This window comes from Liolophura sinensis, chromosome 7 (assembly GCF_032854445.1).
Source record: "Liolophura sinensis isolate JHLJ2023 chromosome 7, CUHK_Ljap_v2, whole genome shotgun sequence".
NCBI classification, from domain to species: domain Eukaryota; kingdom Metazoa; phylum Mollusca; class Polyplacophora; order Chitonida; family Chitonidae; genus Liolophura; species Liolophura sinensis.
Genome location: NC_088301.1, coordinates 36,016,439 through 36,035,165, shown reverse-complemented (window position 1 = coordinate 36,035,165; position 18,727 = coordinate 36,016,439). Strand labels below are relative to the sequence as shown.

Below are 18,727 nucleotides of genomic sequence, written 5' to 3'. Positions count from 1 at the left end.
AATAATTTTACACCCATTCAAGCATGTGGTCAGGTTGCGCCTTATCTACCATCCGGGGGTCAGGGTAAACAATCCTTTATCCGAGGGAAATGACAGTTCTAGTGAATAATTATGGCATTAATTTGTACCTCACACTTCATCATGCCACGTGCGAATGTAAAAAAGTTTTACTTAACATCAGGTCGAGTAGTTGTTCTAGGTATATATTATGAACTTTTAAAGCGTGATATTCATATTGGGTATCCTTTAAACGCTGCATAGTGCATGTTTAAGCGTACAACCTGAGTGGTTGTTTAGGAATACTTAACCAAGGATTCAAAATCTAATATTAACTCAATCAGTCAACCAATCAACAAGCAAGCCAGAAAGCCGAAAAAAAAATCATCGATAATGATTAACGGCACGATAATGAAACCGTAATAAAAAGAAGAATTTTCCCCCGGTTATTGTGCCTATATTTGTACGAATTGTTATTAGCACCTTTGTTATTAAATTGGTTATAAAGGCATACATTATCACACCGTGACTGACAGGTAAATATTGAGAAGGGATAAGTGACACGCCAAATGTGTGATCACTCCGTTATCAAATTGCACACATATATATCTGGTGATTGGCTAAGGGAAACGAACCAATGATGTTATGGATACGGTACCTGGTAAAAAGAGAGCCGCATTTGTTCTTCCGAAAGAGACCAGCTGTCAAGCTTCTGAATTCAGGTAAGTTTAGGGTTTGATCTTTCAGTAAGATTTCTTTTTAAATCCTAAATACTAAGTATCACTCTACTTATACACAACATAAATAAGTGTATAGGGCTGCAAAATTACTACAGCACTATATCACGGAAAACAATTGTTGCAATGTGGAAGAAATCTTAATAAATTCTAGATCAGTGCATTATTTGAAGTTCACATGTGTGTAAAGCTGAAAGTTCTTTTGGGAACTACGTTTAATCTCTTATTTATGAGGACCGTGACCACGTCTTTCTAGAATAGATCCGCACACGGGCCTTTTTCACACATCTTCAGACATGACAGCTATGAATCAACTGAGCTCTGATAAAGGAGAATCCATACTGTATAAGAACCATAAATATGGAGCTAATTTATCATTGATTTATAACGATTGTAAGTGATAACATAAGGAATAATGGTAACTTACCAAAATGCCAAATTGATCGATATAAGTTGACATTTGTGAAGTGCAAAACGTGTTAATTGTATTGATTTTAAATACATTGACTGGTAAGCTTGCGGTGAACTGCAGCGATTCTCGTTGTTGCTTCTGAAATTTACTACAATAAGCATTTCAATTTGACTGTGTTGAAAAATTTCATTGTTTTTATTCAAATTTTATAAAATGTATACCTTTATGAGACAACGAGTAGAGCGTGCATACAAATATGAACAGTATGTTGAGAATGCCATGGATTTTTTGCCTGTAATCATTCATATGGTCGTCGACGCCATGACGACAAGGAACCCACCTAAGACTGACGTTTGGCTGGAGAACAAAAACTTCTGCTAGAGTGTTAGAATTTTATAAAAGACTAAAAAAAATAGACATATTTCATCAACCAGCTCTGATCTCTGACATATTGGAAATACCACAGACGAACTTCCAGACAAAAAAAGATGACCATAAGGCATTTGTCTACAATCTGACAACCAACGTTGGGGTTCTGGATCAATAATCGCAACGTTCAACACAAACCACCCTAGACCAAAGAAAGTAAAGTAAGCTATTAGGACGGATTTATACGAAGAGAAACAATCAGCAGTTTTCAGTGATGATGAAAACAAGCAAGGGATGTCCTTGGCTAATAAATTAAAACAGTATCCAAATCGCGTTCCATGCAAGTTTATAAGTTGAACAGGGATCTTTTTCTGGCGCAATGGCGACTCGAGTCAAAGCTGACTTGAATATTGTTCTCTGGCAATGCACGATTAATATGTAATCAGTTTGCCCCAAAAATGCCTCGCAAAGGTCAATAGATTACACAGATTAGACCTGAACTAGAAAAGAAATGTTCCCCATGACTGGTTAACATATTTACATAATATCTACAGAATATTTGAAATGAGTTATCTGCCCTTTAATATATGACAAGTAGAACGACGAAAGTCTTGTAACGACAAAGAAAACGGATATCACACAACACTTAAATATCATTACATTGCAACCATGTAGACCCGTAATATATACAGGACTGAAAACATATTCTCATTTTTTTTGATGAATTTTACTAATGTTTATGCATAAAATTCTGAAAAATCACACTCGTGATTCCGTCACGAAAATTTTGTGATTCCGTCACGCATTTCTCTGTCTCAGTATGGACTGCTGACATGGTTTAGAAAGGGCTTATCATACTTATCGGGCTTGGTGTTAAAAGGTGTGTGGTTTACCACAGGTTGCCGCTGTGGCTATGAAACTCCCCCAACCAGGTATAGAGGAGCTGAAATGGCTACCTGGCTACCTATAGCCGGAAAGCAATAACTTAATGACCTTCTGTAAAAAAATCGTGTACCAAGTATCTACAGACTGGTAACTTTATTGCAAAGTTGTTGATATCATTAGTCGGGTTAGAAACTGAAATTTCTTCAGTAGTAGGCCTATATCCTGGTTAGGCGTAAACCCTTAACCGGCATTAAAAGACATAGAGCCGGCACAATTTTCAAGTTATTATGTATAGAAATATGCATGCTTGAACCACACGATTTATTCTTCAAAACGTAGTTAGCTGTGCAAGTTGTGAGGACACTTACCCGGTTGTGTACAAATTAATTTTATTAGAAGATCTGCAAACCTATCTAGAGATGGTATAGATGATTTCTATAGAAAATACATATAGTGGCAGCAAAAATTGTCCGTTATAAAGCTTTCCACCTTCAAGTACAGTTACCCCATAGACTACAGGTTAAGGCACCTCAACAACCTATAATTCCAATATATATCAGATTATAGGTGTATATATGTAGCTTTAAACCCGCTTTAGAGAAAACAACTTATACTGCAGTATATCCGAGCAGTGTAAGTTTATTGCTTGTTCAGATTTAATGTCACGGTCTTTGATAAGAGGTCGCTTGTTTCATACGCCGTATTGTGCGGATCGGGGTAGTGGTTTAGTGGCCTATCAATACAACCGTCTCCTGTTACAATAGCGGAGGTCAGACATGAGCTAGTCTTAGCACAGATCACAGTTAATACGCCCAGCTGAACGGGGAAAAGGCTGGCTAGATTATTATATAGACCTAACTGTTCCCTGCCATAAATTTACAAACACAAAGGTGACACTTTCTGTTATAGATACGTGCAGATGAGGTCAGTCATTTTAAACGAGATAGGGGAAAACGGCCATTGTTGATATTATTATGTAGACCCTGTAGCACCTGTCAACAGAATCAGTCTACAACAACTGCATGCGCAAAATGTCCAGATGTGAAACGACCAAGGTGGTTTGATAGGAGATTCTTGGGATTCTTGAATTCAGCACCAAGCATGGTAAGATAGGAATCAGTGTAAAATTCTATAGGCCTATTTCGTTATATTTGGTTGTTTGATTTTAATTTACAACCGCACGAAAAACCTTCGAATTCTAAACATGACATACGTTTATTTATTTATCTGATTGTTAGTACATTTAGTTATTAAGTTTGTCTTAAATGTCTTGTATATATGCATTCATTTCAATACTTAACAGGCCTGCAGAGATCAGCTTTCGTAACAGTCACAGAACTGTAATGATTTGGCCGTCATGAATACATTTATTTACTTATTTATTTATTTCATTGGTGTCTTTCGAAAATATTTGACTTCTTCCATGGCGGCCAGTATTATGGTGAGAAGAAACCCGGGAATACACTTTATGTCAAATTCATGTCATCCACTGTTATGTCCGTACAATCAAGTGTATTCATTCTCTAAATAACACCTTTACACTGTGCTGTATACAACATATTGAACAGATCTGAAATACTTTAACTGTATTTAGGCCTATATACTATATAGGTACTTCTATTATACGCTTTCGTCAAAGACAATGCATTTCGTTCTTTCACTGTTCAAAACTCATCTCACCCGTGATCATGTTCATACCGCAGTTTGTATATTCCTGTTAATTATTAACCCTGGATATTTCTGACCGATTGTATTTAAAGCCCGGCTCAGCTGTATTACGATTTTGATTTTACGTGACATTCATAATAGTTGAATTCCCACCAAAACTTAATCTCTTATAATTCATTTCATTTATCACTTCTTTCAGAGTTTGTAAAATTAGCCTAACAAACAACAATATCTGGAAAGAAATTGTGCATCATAAAAGTGTTCTTCTTAAGATATGTTACTATAAAACATGGTTACCGACTGCATATAAAGTAAGCACCTATTCGCTGAAGTTTCCTCATTCATATTTGCACTTTCTATCCTACTTCAAAGATTAATTTATTCTTTTGATATAAGTAATAAATGAATTTTGGACGAAACAAGGTTAATCCATAACCATGTAAGGTCAACCATATATTCTGGCTTGGGACACACATGTAAGTAATGTTCAGTTATTTAGCTAAATAACTCAGGGAATGCTCTTATTACCCACTCGAGTTTTGAAATTAGGTAGACATAAGCCACTGTAATGTGTGACCCATGTCTAAATGATTTATGAGAGAACCGATAATTTCTCTCCTGTGTATATATAATAAGCTGACAATATAATGTATTTAGATAGTCTCAAGCCCCGAGCCTTGTAGTAACCATTATATAAACTTGGACCGTGCGGCATTATAGTTTGTGTTATTTGGAGTGCATGGCCCCATCGTGGGTTTCACGTGTGTGATAAGATGAATGGTTCATTATCTATATGCAAACCAGCGCATGTCATGGGTAGTGAAGGAGAAAGTGGGCCATATGAAATGTACACATGCTGTCAGAAGGCGGTAAAGAAAAAAGCGGAACCAAGCCATACAGCTTTTCTGTAACACGTGTGTATTAATTTGCTCTAATAATATAAATGCAGATGGAAAAGGAGCCTACTAATTCTTGACAATTCCCAATCCAAAATGGAAATATGAACAGATATACATATATGCCACCGAGATTTAATGGAGCATTACCATCAGTGAAATATTTCCTGAATTGAATAATAGCGGTGTAAGAGAGAACTTTGGTTGATGTGTTCGTAGAATCAGCTCAGCACGTCACACCAGTGAATCAGGCTAGCCATGATCACGGATGTCTACCGTAACGGATGTCACTGAGCATGCGCCAAAGACAACTGTTTTATACCATTACTCTGTTAATTCTTTTCCTCGTGGTGTATTGATGTTCACAGAAAAACAGGTAAGTGTTCTTCCACCGGAAGTTACCTACGCCAAAATACAAGTATTGATAATCGCGCTTACATTTAACGTTGGACATATACGATGACCACATAGCATTTTGGGTCATTCTAGACCAGTGGCGTCTGATAAATTGCAATTTAACATTATTGCACCCCCTTTTCTACCTAATTCTACATAAGCCGTGCTGCTAGGGGGCGTGTAAATTGCTACTATTGATGCATTTACTTGAAAAGTTAGAATAAAGCCCTCACTAAGGTAAATTGACAAGCGGCCGTATTTCACCGGTTACGTGTGGCCATTTGCCAGCCATCACAAATTCGTCGCTTTTGTGGTTTTTCTCTCCATGCAGTACGTCTTAATTTGTTTTTATATATTCTTACAATTGAAGTGACCGGCTCTAAACGGTCGTGGCGACGAATATTATAATAGTATATACAGTAGATGGAGTCAAATAGTGTTACACTTTTTATGATTCCGTGATACTTACATTAAAATTCTCACGAATTTGAGCCAGTCAGAAATATCCTGCAATCAAGATACCTTTAATTCTTCTACACTCCGTTTCTTTAACTTGTCCCCTATATTCAGCTCTGCACATTTATGTTATATATTACTGATGAAGGTCAGTTTTGGTAGCGAATATAACTGATTTTACAGAAAACTGAATACAGACGAGGAGTTAAAAGAAAGAGACTATATATGTAGGAATATTTTCCTGCTTTGAAGGAGATACATGTACATAAGTACGCCCAAAGTTGTTGTTACATATAGCTTTGAGGACGACAGAGACTAAATTTTCATACATGTACAAGCATTCATGCTCGTATGTACACACTCTGAAACGACTGTATACAAAATTACACATCCAGAATGTCATGTGCAAATGTATCTGTACATGTCATCGTGAATGTGTTACAAGTTACACAGTTGGTATACTGCTGGTACACACAATCATGTAGATATGCATTTTGCTTCAGTACTGTGTACTATTAGTACCACTGAAGATTTTAAAGAATAGATCACTAGATTAATTGAAAGTGTATGTCATTGTCCCAGTATTTTATTTAGCTTTTGCATACTTGTAGATGAATATTCGATGAAAGGATGTCCCACGCCACCTCGAGCTTAACAGCATGTTCTTGGCACCTCAAGTGTATAATCTGCAGATGCACATGAATGTATGACCACCAGGTGTTTGGTCAATTTGAAGTCCATGCACCATGGCTTTGGCGGAGAAGCGGGGTCATCGGTTTGGATTTACCACCCGTGAAATTGACGATACCAACCGTGGCCGAATTGTTCTGGAGCACAGTAGCGGAAAGCTCACAGTCGGAACGCATAAGCTGGGGGACAGAGAAACTGTGGTAAATGAGAGCGTACTGAACGGAAAGATTTTTGAAGTAGTCAACTCTTTGGAGAGGCCTGTGACTCGATCCAAGGAAAATGAAGCAAATTACGGAAAGGTAAAAGCGAACACAGTGTTGTACCGACAACCTGACCAATTCCTGCCGAAAAAACAGCCTACTGAGGACTCCCAGGCGAGCTCTCTTTTCCAACTGACACAGAATCATACATCTGACAGTTTAAACCTAGCGCGAGAAAAATCCGTATCTATCCCAAGGTCTCACTTCAGAGATGGCCTTCAAAGCATTGTGGTAAGGAAACAGTTATACCCCAAAGATCTGGATAACGCAACGGGTGACATGTTTACAAGAAAACCGGATTACATTAGGACAGCGTACCAAGAATGCGATGGGGATTGCGACGCCATGCAAGTGTCCATTCAGTCCGTCATTTCTTCAGATGAGACACACCAACAAGCCCAAGTTAACCGCATGAAGAAGAGACCAACATGTCGGCGATGGACTAACAAGCGGTCTCAATCCACGGCCCTTGACAAATCAGGTATCAGCGTTACGGGAAGATCGGGCGGTTCAATAGATAGTCATATAGAAAGGACTGGAAACCCAGCTCTTATTTCACCAATAAGGAAAGACTTACCCAAACCTCTACCAGTGATCGATGGTAAGAAACTAGCCACCTATCCATCTCAAGACAACAGCATTTTTCATCCCCATGGCAACATACTTCTTAGAAAATCTTGGCGTTTAGCAATTAGCCGGACGTCGTCACATGGTGGCAATGCTTCTGACGTCTACGTTTCTGGAATCAACATTCACCCGGTTTGTTCTGACGTGCCTAAGGTACCAATGACTAAAAGTGAGCCTCCATGCCATCTGGAAGAAAGAAAAGACGTTGAATCTACGAAATCGTTAGAGTTACTTCAACTGAGCGTTCCAGTTTTTCAAAAGAAAATATGGCGAGGTTCTCCATTGTTGAGATGGGACGAACAACAACAAATGGTGGCGTTAGGAAGACCCAAAAGCGTCAATGAACGTTTGGTAAAAAATACAGGTCGCACTACGGTGGCAGACCGACAGAAAATGCCCGAAAGTTTATTATACAGCAACAGAGCAACACTGCTGGAGACAAAACTGTCGGACAAAAGTGGAAATATTGCAACGGAGAGAAAAGGCACCTTGCCTAGTGGCTTAAATAAACAGGATAGTTTGACATCAAATGGACACACAAACCACTCAAAAGACATTTGTCCCAACGGTGTCATAACCCAGCAGTTAATTTCCAGGGGCACGTCGCCATCCAAAAATTCCTCTGCAGGAAGCGACTATGATACTTTCAGCGTTCATAAATGGGACTCCCATGTAACAAATAGTGATGAACCTTCTCTCTACCTGAAAAGCATGTCTCCAAAGATGCAAGGTCCGACGTCGAATGTCCTGGATCAGCATGCGAACAATCGATCCGACACATCAGTGCAAAAACTAGAAAAAGGTGCTCGGTTTAAAATTTGCAAACCAATGTTTGACGTAGAAGACTATGAAGATTTTCAGCACAAGAAGTTTAAGAAGAGTACAGGAAAAAACAAATTCAACAGGGCAAGGAATCCAGCTGAGAGTATACATTATCTTAGAGTTCAAATTGGGGAATTCTAGAGCATCATGAGGAATTACGAATTCACACCCATATATATATATAAGATTTGAAGACACCGTTGACATGATGGGATGCTAGAAGTATATGGTTAGAGCGGTGAATGGTCCTTTAGGTTCATAGTTACCAGGTAGTCTTAGATTATTACTTTTATTATATTTATTCCAACACTGGAAAAAAATTTCTTTATTTACTGTATTCATACTGAAACACAAGGGTTGTTTATCGGATAAGTGTTTAATGCGGAATGCAATATGGTTGGTAATGCAGACTGATAAGAGGAGGAAACCGGATAGAGGGAAAGATTTTGAGCTCAAAATATCAATGTGGGGCTCTATAATTCCTTACAGGAAAAGACCACTTTTAATTAAAACACGCATCATTTGAAAAGCCACTTCAACCAGATTCCAAACACATATATAGCTTTTTATAGTGAAGAAAAAAGCAACAATATCGCGGCTCTAACGTGGACTGTTTGAAGACTAAAGCACAGTGACACCACGGATTTTTTTTACTGCTGGACTTCTCTATTTTCACATTAAACACAGATATAGATGTGGTACTATACATGTCCATGTATATTCATAATATAGGTTGAACCTATAAATAAAGCAATCAAAGATGTAAGAATAGGTGACGTCACTTAGACTCCGTTTGTTCAATGTGGTCTAAAACTTCTACCGCAGAACAACAACCTGTATTTGCAATTTATTCACTGTGAAAATCATGAAGATCAAATTTGGAAATTGCTTTTTAGGCGGTACTTTAAATTGTCTATTTCAAAAGGGGTTCAACTTCTTTTAACCTGGGAACCGCATCCAAGTTTTAACATTATTTTACGCATAAAAGTGTAGTTGTTTACACTTCACATTTTGCACGATACATATACATTCCGGTGCCTATTACGTGCTTTACTTTACATGTCGAGCTATTTGATAAATGATAAATTGCAATTCCAGCGAAAGTCTGTCTTTGTATATGTACTACAACAAGAGCTTTTTTGCTAAAACTTTTATCGAGAAAGGCTTTCATTCAAGAATGATAAAAAAATGAAATGAGACAAGTAACCAAATATGATTTCTATTGCGTTCACTGACGTGACAATAAGAAATTTGATCGAACAGCCTCAGTTGAAATGTTTAATCTGATTCATTCCAGTTAATCCTGCGTGATACGTAGCGCCTTCATATATATTTGGTTCTCATCATACGAACAGCATTTTTAGTCAGCTCACATGGAAACAAGACATTTTTTCGAAACAACCTTAGTTGAAATAGGAATCCATCTCAGCATAAACATACACATCAGATATGAAATTCATTCCATAAAACAATTTTTCTCCTATTACGATCACGTCGTTGAAACTTTCAGTTGCTTGCCATGAAAACAAAAAATACTTGTCTAATGAGAAAGATTTTGTTTTGCCGTCAAGACTTGACTTGACAAATGTTATAGCTCTTTTGCTATATCATGAGCAAATCAACAAGTTATCTGTATTACAATAGATATTTCAGCTCGCGTTGCCTACATGTTGATTTTTCAAGGAAAATGTTGCAACTTTGTGTAAAAAGGGGTACAGAAGACAATTCAATACTCACGTTGTCACCTGGCTTGCTGTTTTCTTGCGTCTAAAACACAGTTCACTGTTTTAGTTCTTTAATTAAATCACTTTGTCCAAAGCGTTTCATTGATTTCTTTTCTCATTATATTGAGATTTTAGACGATCTAAAGTTCACCATTAAATACAAACGGGCAAAAAATGACTCAGTGTTCATTCTTCGCATATGTGTTGTGTATTCAGTTTGTGGACCTTAAAAGCCTGAGTAGATGGAAACAGTTAACGGGTGAACTAAGCAATTACTGGGTTAACTAAATCGGCATACGCAGTCTTTGTATGGAAACTCATCTTTTAGAGTGTATTTTCGGATTTCCCTGCTGCTGTGTGTAAGTGTCATAAAAATGGTCAAGAGGGGACAACAAAACTATAATCAGTCGTCAAATACGAAAGAGAAAAATATATACTGTACAATTATGCCTTATCTATGCGTCGAAACAGACATTCGTATTCCCAATATGGACGTTCCAAGAAGGAATCATGCAAAGAGAAGCAGTCATCAGTTTTCAATGATGTTGGAAAGGCGCAAAATTTTTCAGGGCGAATGGCGGAAATCAGCATTCAAATCCTATAGCATGACAGCATATGAGTTGTGGATAATAAACTATACATCGCAGTCGCACTTTGGTGGAAAATGTTCATACATCCGAAGTGGCGATCTAATTCAACACGATGAATATACAGTCCCTAGTGCCGGGTTAAGCGGAACCAGACACATTCACGAAGCTGGGGGCCAAATATTCTGGACACTGTCCATATTTACTTACACGAGGATTATACTCATTGTAAAACTTAAGAAAGTTACAGTGAAGGCGTTTGATGGAATAACTTTGACACACTAGTTTTTGTAGTAAGAACTTGTGACGTTGATTGAAATCGAGGCCGAGGGGAGGAGGATACACCAATAGCCATCTCGCGTTTCCGTAGCAACATAATTGTTAAACATATACATGCTTCCATTTTAGTAACAATCGACTAAACCGAACGGATTGCTAATGGTACAGGGCTCAGGACTCGAAACATTCAGCCTTGCTGCTTTTATATAATGTCTATAGACTCTCGCAGACAGAGTAGTCAGAGAGATCAATATTCGATTATGGGAGAAAGCAGTGAAGGACAATGCCTTTATTCTGTTTTCCAAGAAAGTCTTTCAATAGCCAAGAACAGACACATAAATAAACATTCAGTCAACTGACGCGTGAAGAGGTACACTACAAAACTCTCATGTCTCTCTCTATTCCAGCACTATAAAAGGTTCGGGTGGAATTATTCAGGATCAGGACCAGCCTGATACACGCGTCATAAATGTCACGCTCCATTGTCACTCAAAAAGGTTTGATTTTTTTTTTTTGGGGGGGGGGGTGAAGTGACAGCCATACCGACAAGCAAAGCGCCAATCCATTCCTGCACATCTACATGTACCGTCAAATCGTATACACCAATAATCAATTTGCATCCCAAATTACACGTGTACAATATATATCACATGCCTCGACCATCTTTTCTAGCACACACAAGCACAACCAAGATTTCCTCCATGGTGATTCAGCGTTTAGAGACAGAGGCCTTTCTGTATAACATGGCGTTTTAACTCGACTGGAAAATTATTTAATTTTCAATGTTACAACTACAAATCCCGGTATTAACGTTAGTCTGGACTGAAGGACCATTAGTTTTATGTTATGCCATGACTGGTATTAAGCTTTACACCTGCCTTAACATTTAATACACTTTTGAACAACCGGCCCCTGGATTTTTGAAAGTAGATCTGATTGACCCTAGACGATGCTAAATTTGGTTATTGTGTTAGATTTCGGAGCACCTTTACTGTAACATGCAGAAGAAAATTCCAAACGAAAGCAAGAGACTTGATTATTGAACACTGCTTCCAAACTGATGGATATATTTTGCATTCATTGCAGAACTATACAGATATATATATATATCAGGAGTGTGATGGCGATGGGTGGTGACTGCCTCAGGGCTCGGCGTGGTTTCTTATATAAAGGCAATGTTTCATAAGTGAAGCCGTCCTGAGTACAGTATATATTAACGCCAATACCATGAAAAAATAAATCCGGATAAATGAAGTGCCCACAAGGTACAACATATACTCATGACATTACATGAATGCCAAAACAGCGTTATATTTCTCTCTATATTGAACAACAACAAAAACATGTAACAACAGGATAACAGTGAAATTCATGACAATGCATTTGAAATTCTTTTATCATCATTATTATTACTACTATTATTCTGTTCTCAGACACAAAATTAAACGCAACCCTGTATACACTGCAACTATTTCATGCCCTGAAAACAAATGGACATACATACTGTATATACAGTATTATAATACAAGCCTGGGTACTGTGCTTGTAGGTGAGTGATCATTTTAAAAGCATTAAAATAGGCACGTCTGAATAAAATTTTTAATAAAAATTTAAATTGCTATTAAACAACATGATCATAAAACTGCTAGACTTTCACTGTTTAACTGAAAACAAGTTAATATTACACTGGAAATACACAGATATAAAGAAGATGACTACTAATACAAGTACTATGGTAATCTCAATGATGATTTTGTAACACATTTTGTATCTGAACACAGCTGTCTGGTTTTCAACTCCTGATTCAAGTTGATTATTACATTCTTCAATTCAACCATGCCAAATTACCTATTGCCAAATAGCAATAGGTAAATTGACACACAAATTAAATCTGAATGTGAATTAAATCTGAAAAGTTAGTGGAGATAATGTGACATATTTCTTCTGAATGGGAGTAATTTGTGTTTTTGATGATGTCTGCCGCATATAAGCAAACTGTATTACTCACACAATTTACCCTCATCAAAAGTAGTCACATAACCAAAAAAAAAAACAACAACAACTGACATGATGATTCTGTTGGAAACCAAGAGCAGCAACATTTTATATAACAAATATAAGGTCAATAAAACAGGCAGTCAGGCAGAACAGTCTATATGTAGGTAAAACAAGAAAAACAGTTTTTAAGGATTGGTCACAGAACAATATTTTACACATGTACACTAACGATACATAGAGCGAGATATAAACAACGTATAACAGTTGATAATCCCTTAGGCATCTTAGACAGGTTTGATGTTCATGGATCAAACATAGAGCAGACATTAAAACCAATAAAAACAATAATACCTAGTTTAAAATGGCAAGGCTACACAAAACTTCCAATATCTGTTATCTGTTCATTTACTGTTTACATACTATGATGCACCACAGAAATGATAAAACAAATAACCTTCAAACTTACACAAATTAAGAATTAAGTAAGTTTAAACGCAAACATATAAATGAGATCTTCAAACATTTGTTTCGGATGTAACAGTAGAAATGAAAGCACTCTAAAGGCATAATATCCAGCGGCAACCATGATCAAATACGAAATGGCATTTGTGTACAAACCCTGAGCTTAAACACCACATTTCAAAGAGTGCATGTACTTCTTCAGGTGTGCTACATTTGGACACTTTGAAGTGAAATAATATTACTTATTTAATACTTCTCTATATACATGGCACAGGTATGCTTTTTTTCCAAACATTTGCACCTACATATATAGGAATCTTGAGGTAAAGATTATTTCTTAATTCTTAAATAATACATTAGATGTAGAGTTCCACATGAATGCACACATATCATTTAGTATCACTTAATACATTCAATGATATTACTGGGTTATGGTAAAGAAGGGTAATTTAGAGTTTCACATCAGAATCTTCCAAACATTTACATCCGTACGTGACAACTAACGGACTGATTCTGGAACACTGTCTATAAGGTGATGTTCAGCACGCACAAGATCCTGTTGGAACAAGAATAAAGTGGTAATTACTCTAAATATCAGAAACTCACATCATTTCTAAATATCACTATTTCCACACCCAGCAACTCAATTTGCTTGATTTGGTTTAACCATTCTTAACACCATTATTCTGTTCTTATCATAATGCTACGTTTCTGACTATAGTTTACAGGTACAGCTACAATGACATGGTGATTATTGCAACCTCGCTGACACTGGAATGCTGTGGTTTAATGGACCCTAACTTTGTATATTACCACGCGCAGGGCTTCATTAATGGGCCTGAAATGCAAAAGTGCACAAATTGCACCGAAAGGATCGATGAGAATTAGGGTACATGTATTTTGGAAACCCACTGGGACATTTGTCATTGCAATTTGGGAAACAGACCATTTGGGAATGGGCAAAATATCGGCCCACTGTGCACAGGTAGATTATGCCTTGTGCAGATTTCAATCCGATGTTCTTACATGGCTCCCTATGCCCCTTACGAAATGTACAATTCATCAGAAATGAAATAAGTTCAATGACTACAGAGTACTTACTCTATGTTTCATCCAGGAAAGGAAGGCATTCCAGCACAGTGTTATGGTTGAGACGTATACCACTCGTGCCTGAGTAGGCAGGAAATAAAAGTTGATAAACTGAGCAGGTGGCCAAACACACCAGTCAACCTGAAGTAAAAGGAGTGAGACAGAGAAGTGTCCGTTAACATCAAAATAAGAGAGTGAGGTCTGTACACCAAAGGGGTGTATGTATTGTGGTTTGCAGCATATAAGCCAGAATTTTAAGAATCTCATGCAAAACTGGAGTTTTCCTATTCTTTTGGTAATGTCCTTGCCATTATTTGTCTGTCTTGCAGCAACTTTACAAAAAAAAAATTGTAACATCAAAGTTATTCTTGTTATTACAAAAATAAAAAAATTATTACGGCATTGATATTCACTATGAAAATATCAAAGGATCAATTTTTATGTGATACTTACCATATAAACTGTTATAAATTTGTCTTTAACCTCCTCTATACAACCGTCTAAAGATTTTCCCTCCATTAAACCCATTCCTGTTGAAAGGTTATGATCAATGATGAAAGTGAACACATATTTATAGGACTGGTGAGCTCATTTCCAAGCAGCTCTGTAAGATGATTTCATCTCTTTATATTCTATTTATTATATGACAACCTTCCAGTGGTATGTGGGTAAATATTTGGCTGAAGCAGATATTTTTCCGAGATTAAGCCAAGAAAAAAATATTAATGGATGAAGCCAAATATCTACCTACGCAACTCCAGAAGGTAGTCATCTAACGAATTTATCACCATAAAGAGCATTTTTGAGATGTTAAACTGAGGAAAACTGGTGCTAACCAGGCCAGGGCAACTGCTTACCTAGAGAGGTCAAGAAGACGACATGACAATATCGTGATGGATGTTATTCTGGCGATTTTGATTTTGGAAGAGAAGATGGCGATTTGGATAACGATGCGGATGGAACAATAGTTTGTAGGGGAAAATCTCTGCATTCAACACCCAGTCTTTGCCCAGGTCAAATTTCTCTCATTCACGCCCAACATGGTAATGTTGTGATCAACAGGCAGGGACGAAACTGATTGATTTGTATTGGGACACAGAGGCTTCTGGACTGTGATTTAACTATATGTAGAAATGACATAGACATTCAAAGGATAAAGGTTTGTGTGGTCCCACCCTGTTTTCGGGCCTCAAATCTAGGCAAAACTGTCCCAGGACTTCACTCGATCTTTCTATAGGAAATTCTTTGAATTGTATTTCCGCAACAGCACTTGCCCATTAAGCCACATTCTTTTTATTATTGCGAAAAAAAAAACGTTTCCTTTTTTTCCAAAGTTCATTGTTGTTCAGATGATCAAGATTTTGTCACTATGTGTTATGGAATACGGTGGTGGTCAATTTTATAGGTGAAATGCATCCAATTTTTATTCCTTTTCATTCAAAGATATGATTTATTTTTCTTTATTAGACTGGAACTGGCAGAATTTAAGGTTGTCATAATGTGTTCTTATTGGTTATGGGCTAGTTGTTCCACCAGTGAGGGGCTCTCTATAAGAATGAGCAGGCTGGTCTGTACCAAATAATAAAATCTACACAAGATATTTCACTCATTATATTAATGCAAATGTGCTTATGATGAAGATTAGTACAGATGTCTTACCCATGAAGAAGGCTGAACAGAAAAATGGTGCAGCAACAGCCTGGTCACATGCTATCTTCTTAATGACAACCTTGACACCTGACCCTTTCACCACCTTGTCCAGTAACGAGTACCAACCATGGTTAAAGGGACCAAGAATAAAACCCATCGCAAACATGCGACCTGAATATAAAAGTAGAACACATAAATTTGCATTACTTAAATAAGATTTGGAAGCTTAAATTTCAAAAATTTTTTCTGAATAACATCAAATCAATATTCTTTATTTGTTGTTGAAAGCGGTCGTCTGATATTCCCGTTTCAACCAGTGATGCATCCCCAGCGATTCACTCGATGACACTATCAAATATGGTGTTCAACTCAGTCATTCTGAATGCAACTATTGCCATGATGGATACAGCCTTACTGCTGAGGTCTGTATTGCAGGACTGCACTGATTTAGCTAGCTTAACGGCATACTTTTCCACTGGTACAATAGTTTTGGACAGTTTTGACTTATACATCTACACCATATTCGTGCATGTCAAGTTGTCTGTAACGAATCCACGACCGCTTCAGTGGCCTAATGGCTAGAGCGCCTGCATCAAAGTCCAGAGATCTAGGAATAAGCCCAGGTCGGGTCATACCAAAGACTATGAACATGGAACTTGTCGAGCAATGTTTCGTTGGCTCTCAGAACTGAGAAGTTGGGGCAAGGAAACAGGACTGGTTGATCTGGTAACTGCCGAAGACACCAGACATGACACCCCACCCAGTCACATTATACTGACACATTATACTGTTTGTCTTTTGCCTTCACCATGATACTTCGATTGTGCAGCACTTTAGCAGCATGGACTCACCCTGCTGCAAGAAGACACAGTATGTGTATGCCCCTACACACACCTAATGACTCCTTGTTTTCATTTAACTATTTATAAAAACTGTTAAAAGTATGATCTTAAACCCCAATCACACATTTATTTATTTATTATTTCATTGGTGTTTTACACTGTACTCAAGAATATTTCACTTATACGACGGCAGCCAGCATTATGGTGGGAGGCAACCGGGCAGAGCCTGGGGAAAACCCATGACTATCCACAAGTTTCTGCCAGACCTCCCCACGCACAGCCAGATAGGAAGCCAGCATGAGCTGGACTTGAACTCACAGCGAACTCACAGAGAGGTTCCTGGGTCATTACGCTGCGCAATCGTGTTAACCAAATGAGCCACGGCACCTCCCTCCCTCCCAAGCATACATACATAACTTTACCAACAAAGATTACACTCCTATCCCTTTCCAGACTTGCCGCCCTACGCCCCACCCTTACCACCGGTAGGCCTACAGTCCCCCTATATGCACTTGTAACACCCCTCCCACCTAGGTGCCTACTAGCTTGAACTAGTAGGCCTAGTGTAGATGTGTCCCCTTGTGCACTAACACCTCACCCACCCTGGGGCCCCTGGTTTCCAACAAAAGGCCTAGTGCAGATGTGTTCCCTTATGCACTCCTCTCCCGGTACCGACACCTTCCGACGCCCATGCTACCGGTACCGTAGGTAAAAGCTGCAATTTGTCAATTCAGCCAGAAAACGAATCACTGTGACTGTCGTCAAATAACAGCCATGGAAGAGATCAGTCAGTTCTGCTTACGTGTTCTGGGCCAGTTGTAAGTCCATGTTGCCGGTTTTCCTTCCTTTCCTGCAGACACCACCTTTTCAGCTTTGCTCTCCCCCATGTGCTCAATATTCTGAACGATTCCGTCACCGATCGCAAGTAATCCGCCACAAGTTATAGTGTTTGTAACGATCAGATACTTATTGAAAAGCACCTTTGTGGCGGAGCGCACCCTAGCGAACATTTCTCCGTCAGTTTAAACTTATTTATCACATTGCTAGTGAAATTTGACCTATGTTTAAGGCCCAACCTTCAAGGGAACAGTTACATGTTTAGTCTCCTTATCTGTTTCCCCTTCATCCTTCGTGCCCGCAACCCTTCCATGTGCCGAATGCTGCAGTTAAACCATCTTGTGTGGGGGCGTCTACTGTGGGACCTCTGTTATCGCACGGACTACAAGTTTCCGGTTACAGTCAGCGTTTTGTTGACCGGATTGTGCCTGACATGCGAGTCCATTCTCATTCATAATACCCACTGGTCATTTGATTTCACCTCGTTTTAGGGGAAGGAGGACGTTTGTAAATAAGATATAACTTGCAGGTCTGCAGTCAAAATCTGGGTCAAAGATTATGTACGCCTATACCAGCCTACTTACAGGCTATATGGCTGTATATATATACACCTCAAGGTATATATGTATATATATATTCTTAGCCCTAAGCTAAGCTGGACGTCCCTACCAGGACGCCCAGCTTCGGTCATACAGACTTCCGCGCGGACAATTTCACTCAAAAAACCCGGCTTGAACACTACCTTATTTTTGCTATTCATCGATTCCTTAAAACTCCCGAAATGTCATATGTCAAAGCCAGCATTGGTAAACCATCTTTCAACAGTCTCTTGACAACTCAAATGAACGTCGGCCATGTTTGGAATTATTGTTTCATCTTAGGGAAGGGTGATGGGCCGCGAAAATTTTATCCCAACCAACATTCTGTTAACAGGGCATGCAGTTCTTCAAAAAGAATTTGGCGTAGGACAGAATTTTCACGCCCCATCACCTTAGCCGAAGTTGGAAAAAAAGCCTGTTCTATGAAAGTAGTTAAAAAATTTAC

At 38.3% G+C, this 18,727-nt stretch overlaps 1 protein-coding gene across 1 annotated transcript; it reads right to left on the bottom strand.

Moving 5' to 3' along the window:
• Window positions 1-11,852: 11,852 nt before the first annotated feature.
• On the bottom strand, window positions 11,853-18,074 carry LOC135471868 (mpv17-like protein 2). The gene is made up of 5 exons (XM_064751277.1): window positions 17,649-18,074; window positions 16,014-16,175; window positions 14,808-14,884; window positions 14,367-14,495; window positions 11,853-13,821 (listed from the first exon to the last, which is right to left on the bottom strand). Exons 1-5 carry the CDS (start codon window positions 17,854-17,856, stop codon window positions 13,765-13,767), a joined length of 633 nt encoding a protein of 210 aa, XP_064607347.1. The 5' UTR covers window positions 17,857-18,074; the 3' UTR covers window positions 11,853-13,764.
• Between the last annotated feature and the right edge of the window lie 653 nt (window positions 18,075-18,727).

Coding starts and splice junctions, on each gene's coding strand:
- LOC135471868 (XM_064751277.1), bottom strand. CDS start 17,856: ATGTTCGCTAGGGTGCGCTCCGCCACAAAGGTGCTTTTCAATAAGTAT. Junction 16,176..17,648: donor TTACAACTGGCCCAGAACAC/GTAAGCAGAACT, acceptor TTTTATATTCAG/GTCGCATGTTTGCGATGGGT. Junction 14,885..16,013: donor CTGTTCAGCCTTCTTCATGG/GTAAGACATCTG, acceptor ACCTTTCAACAG/GAATGGGTTTAATGGAGGGA.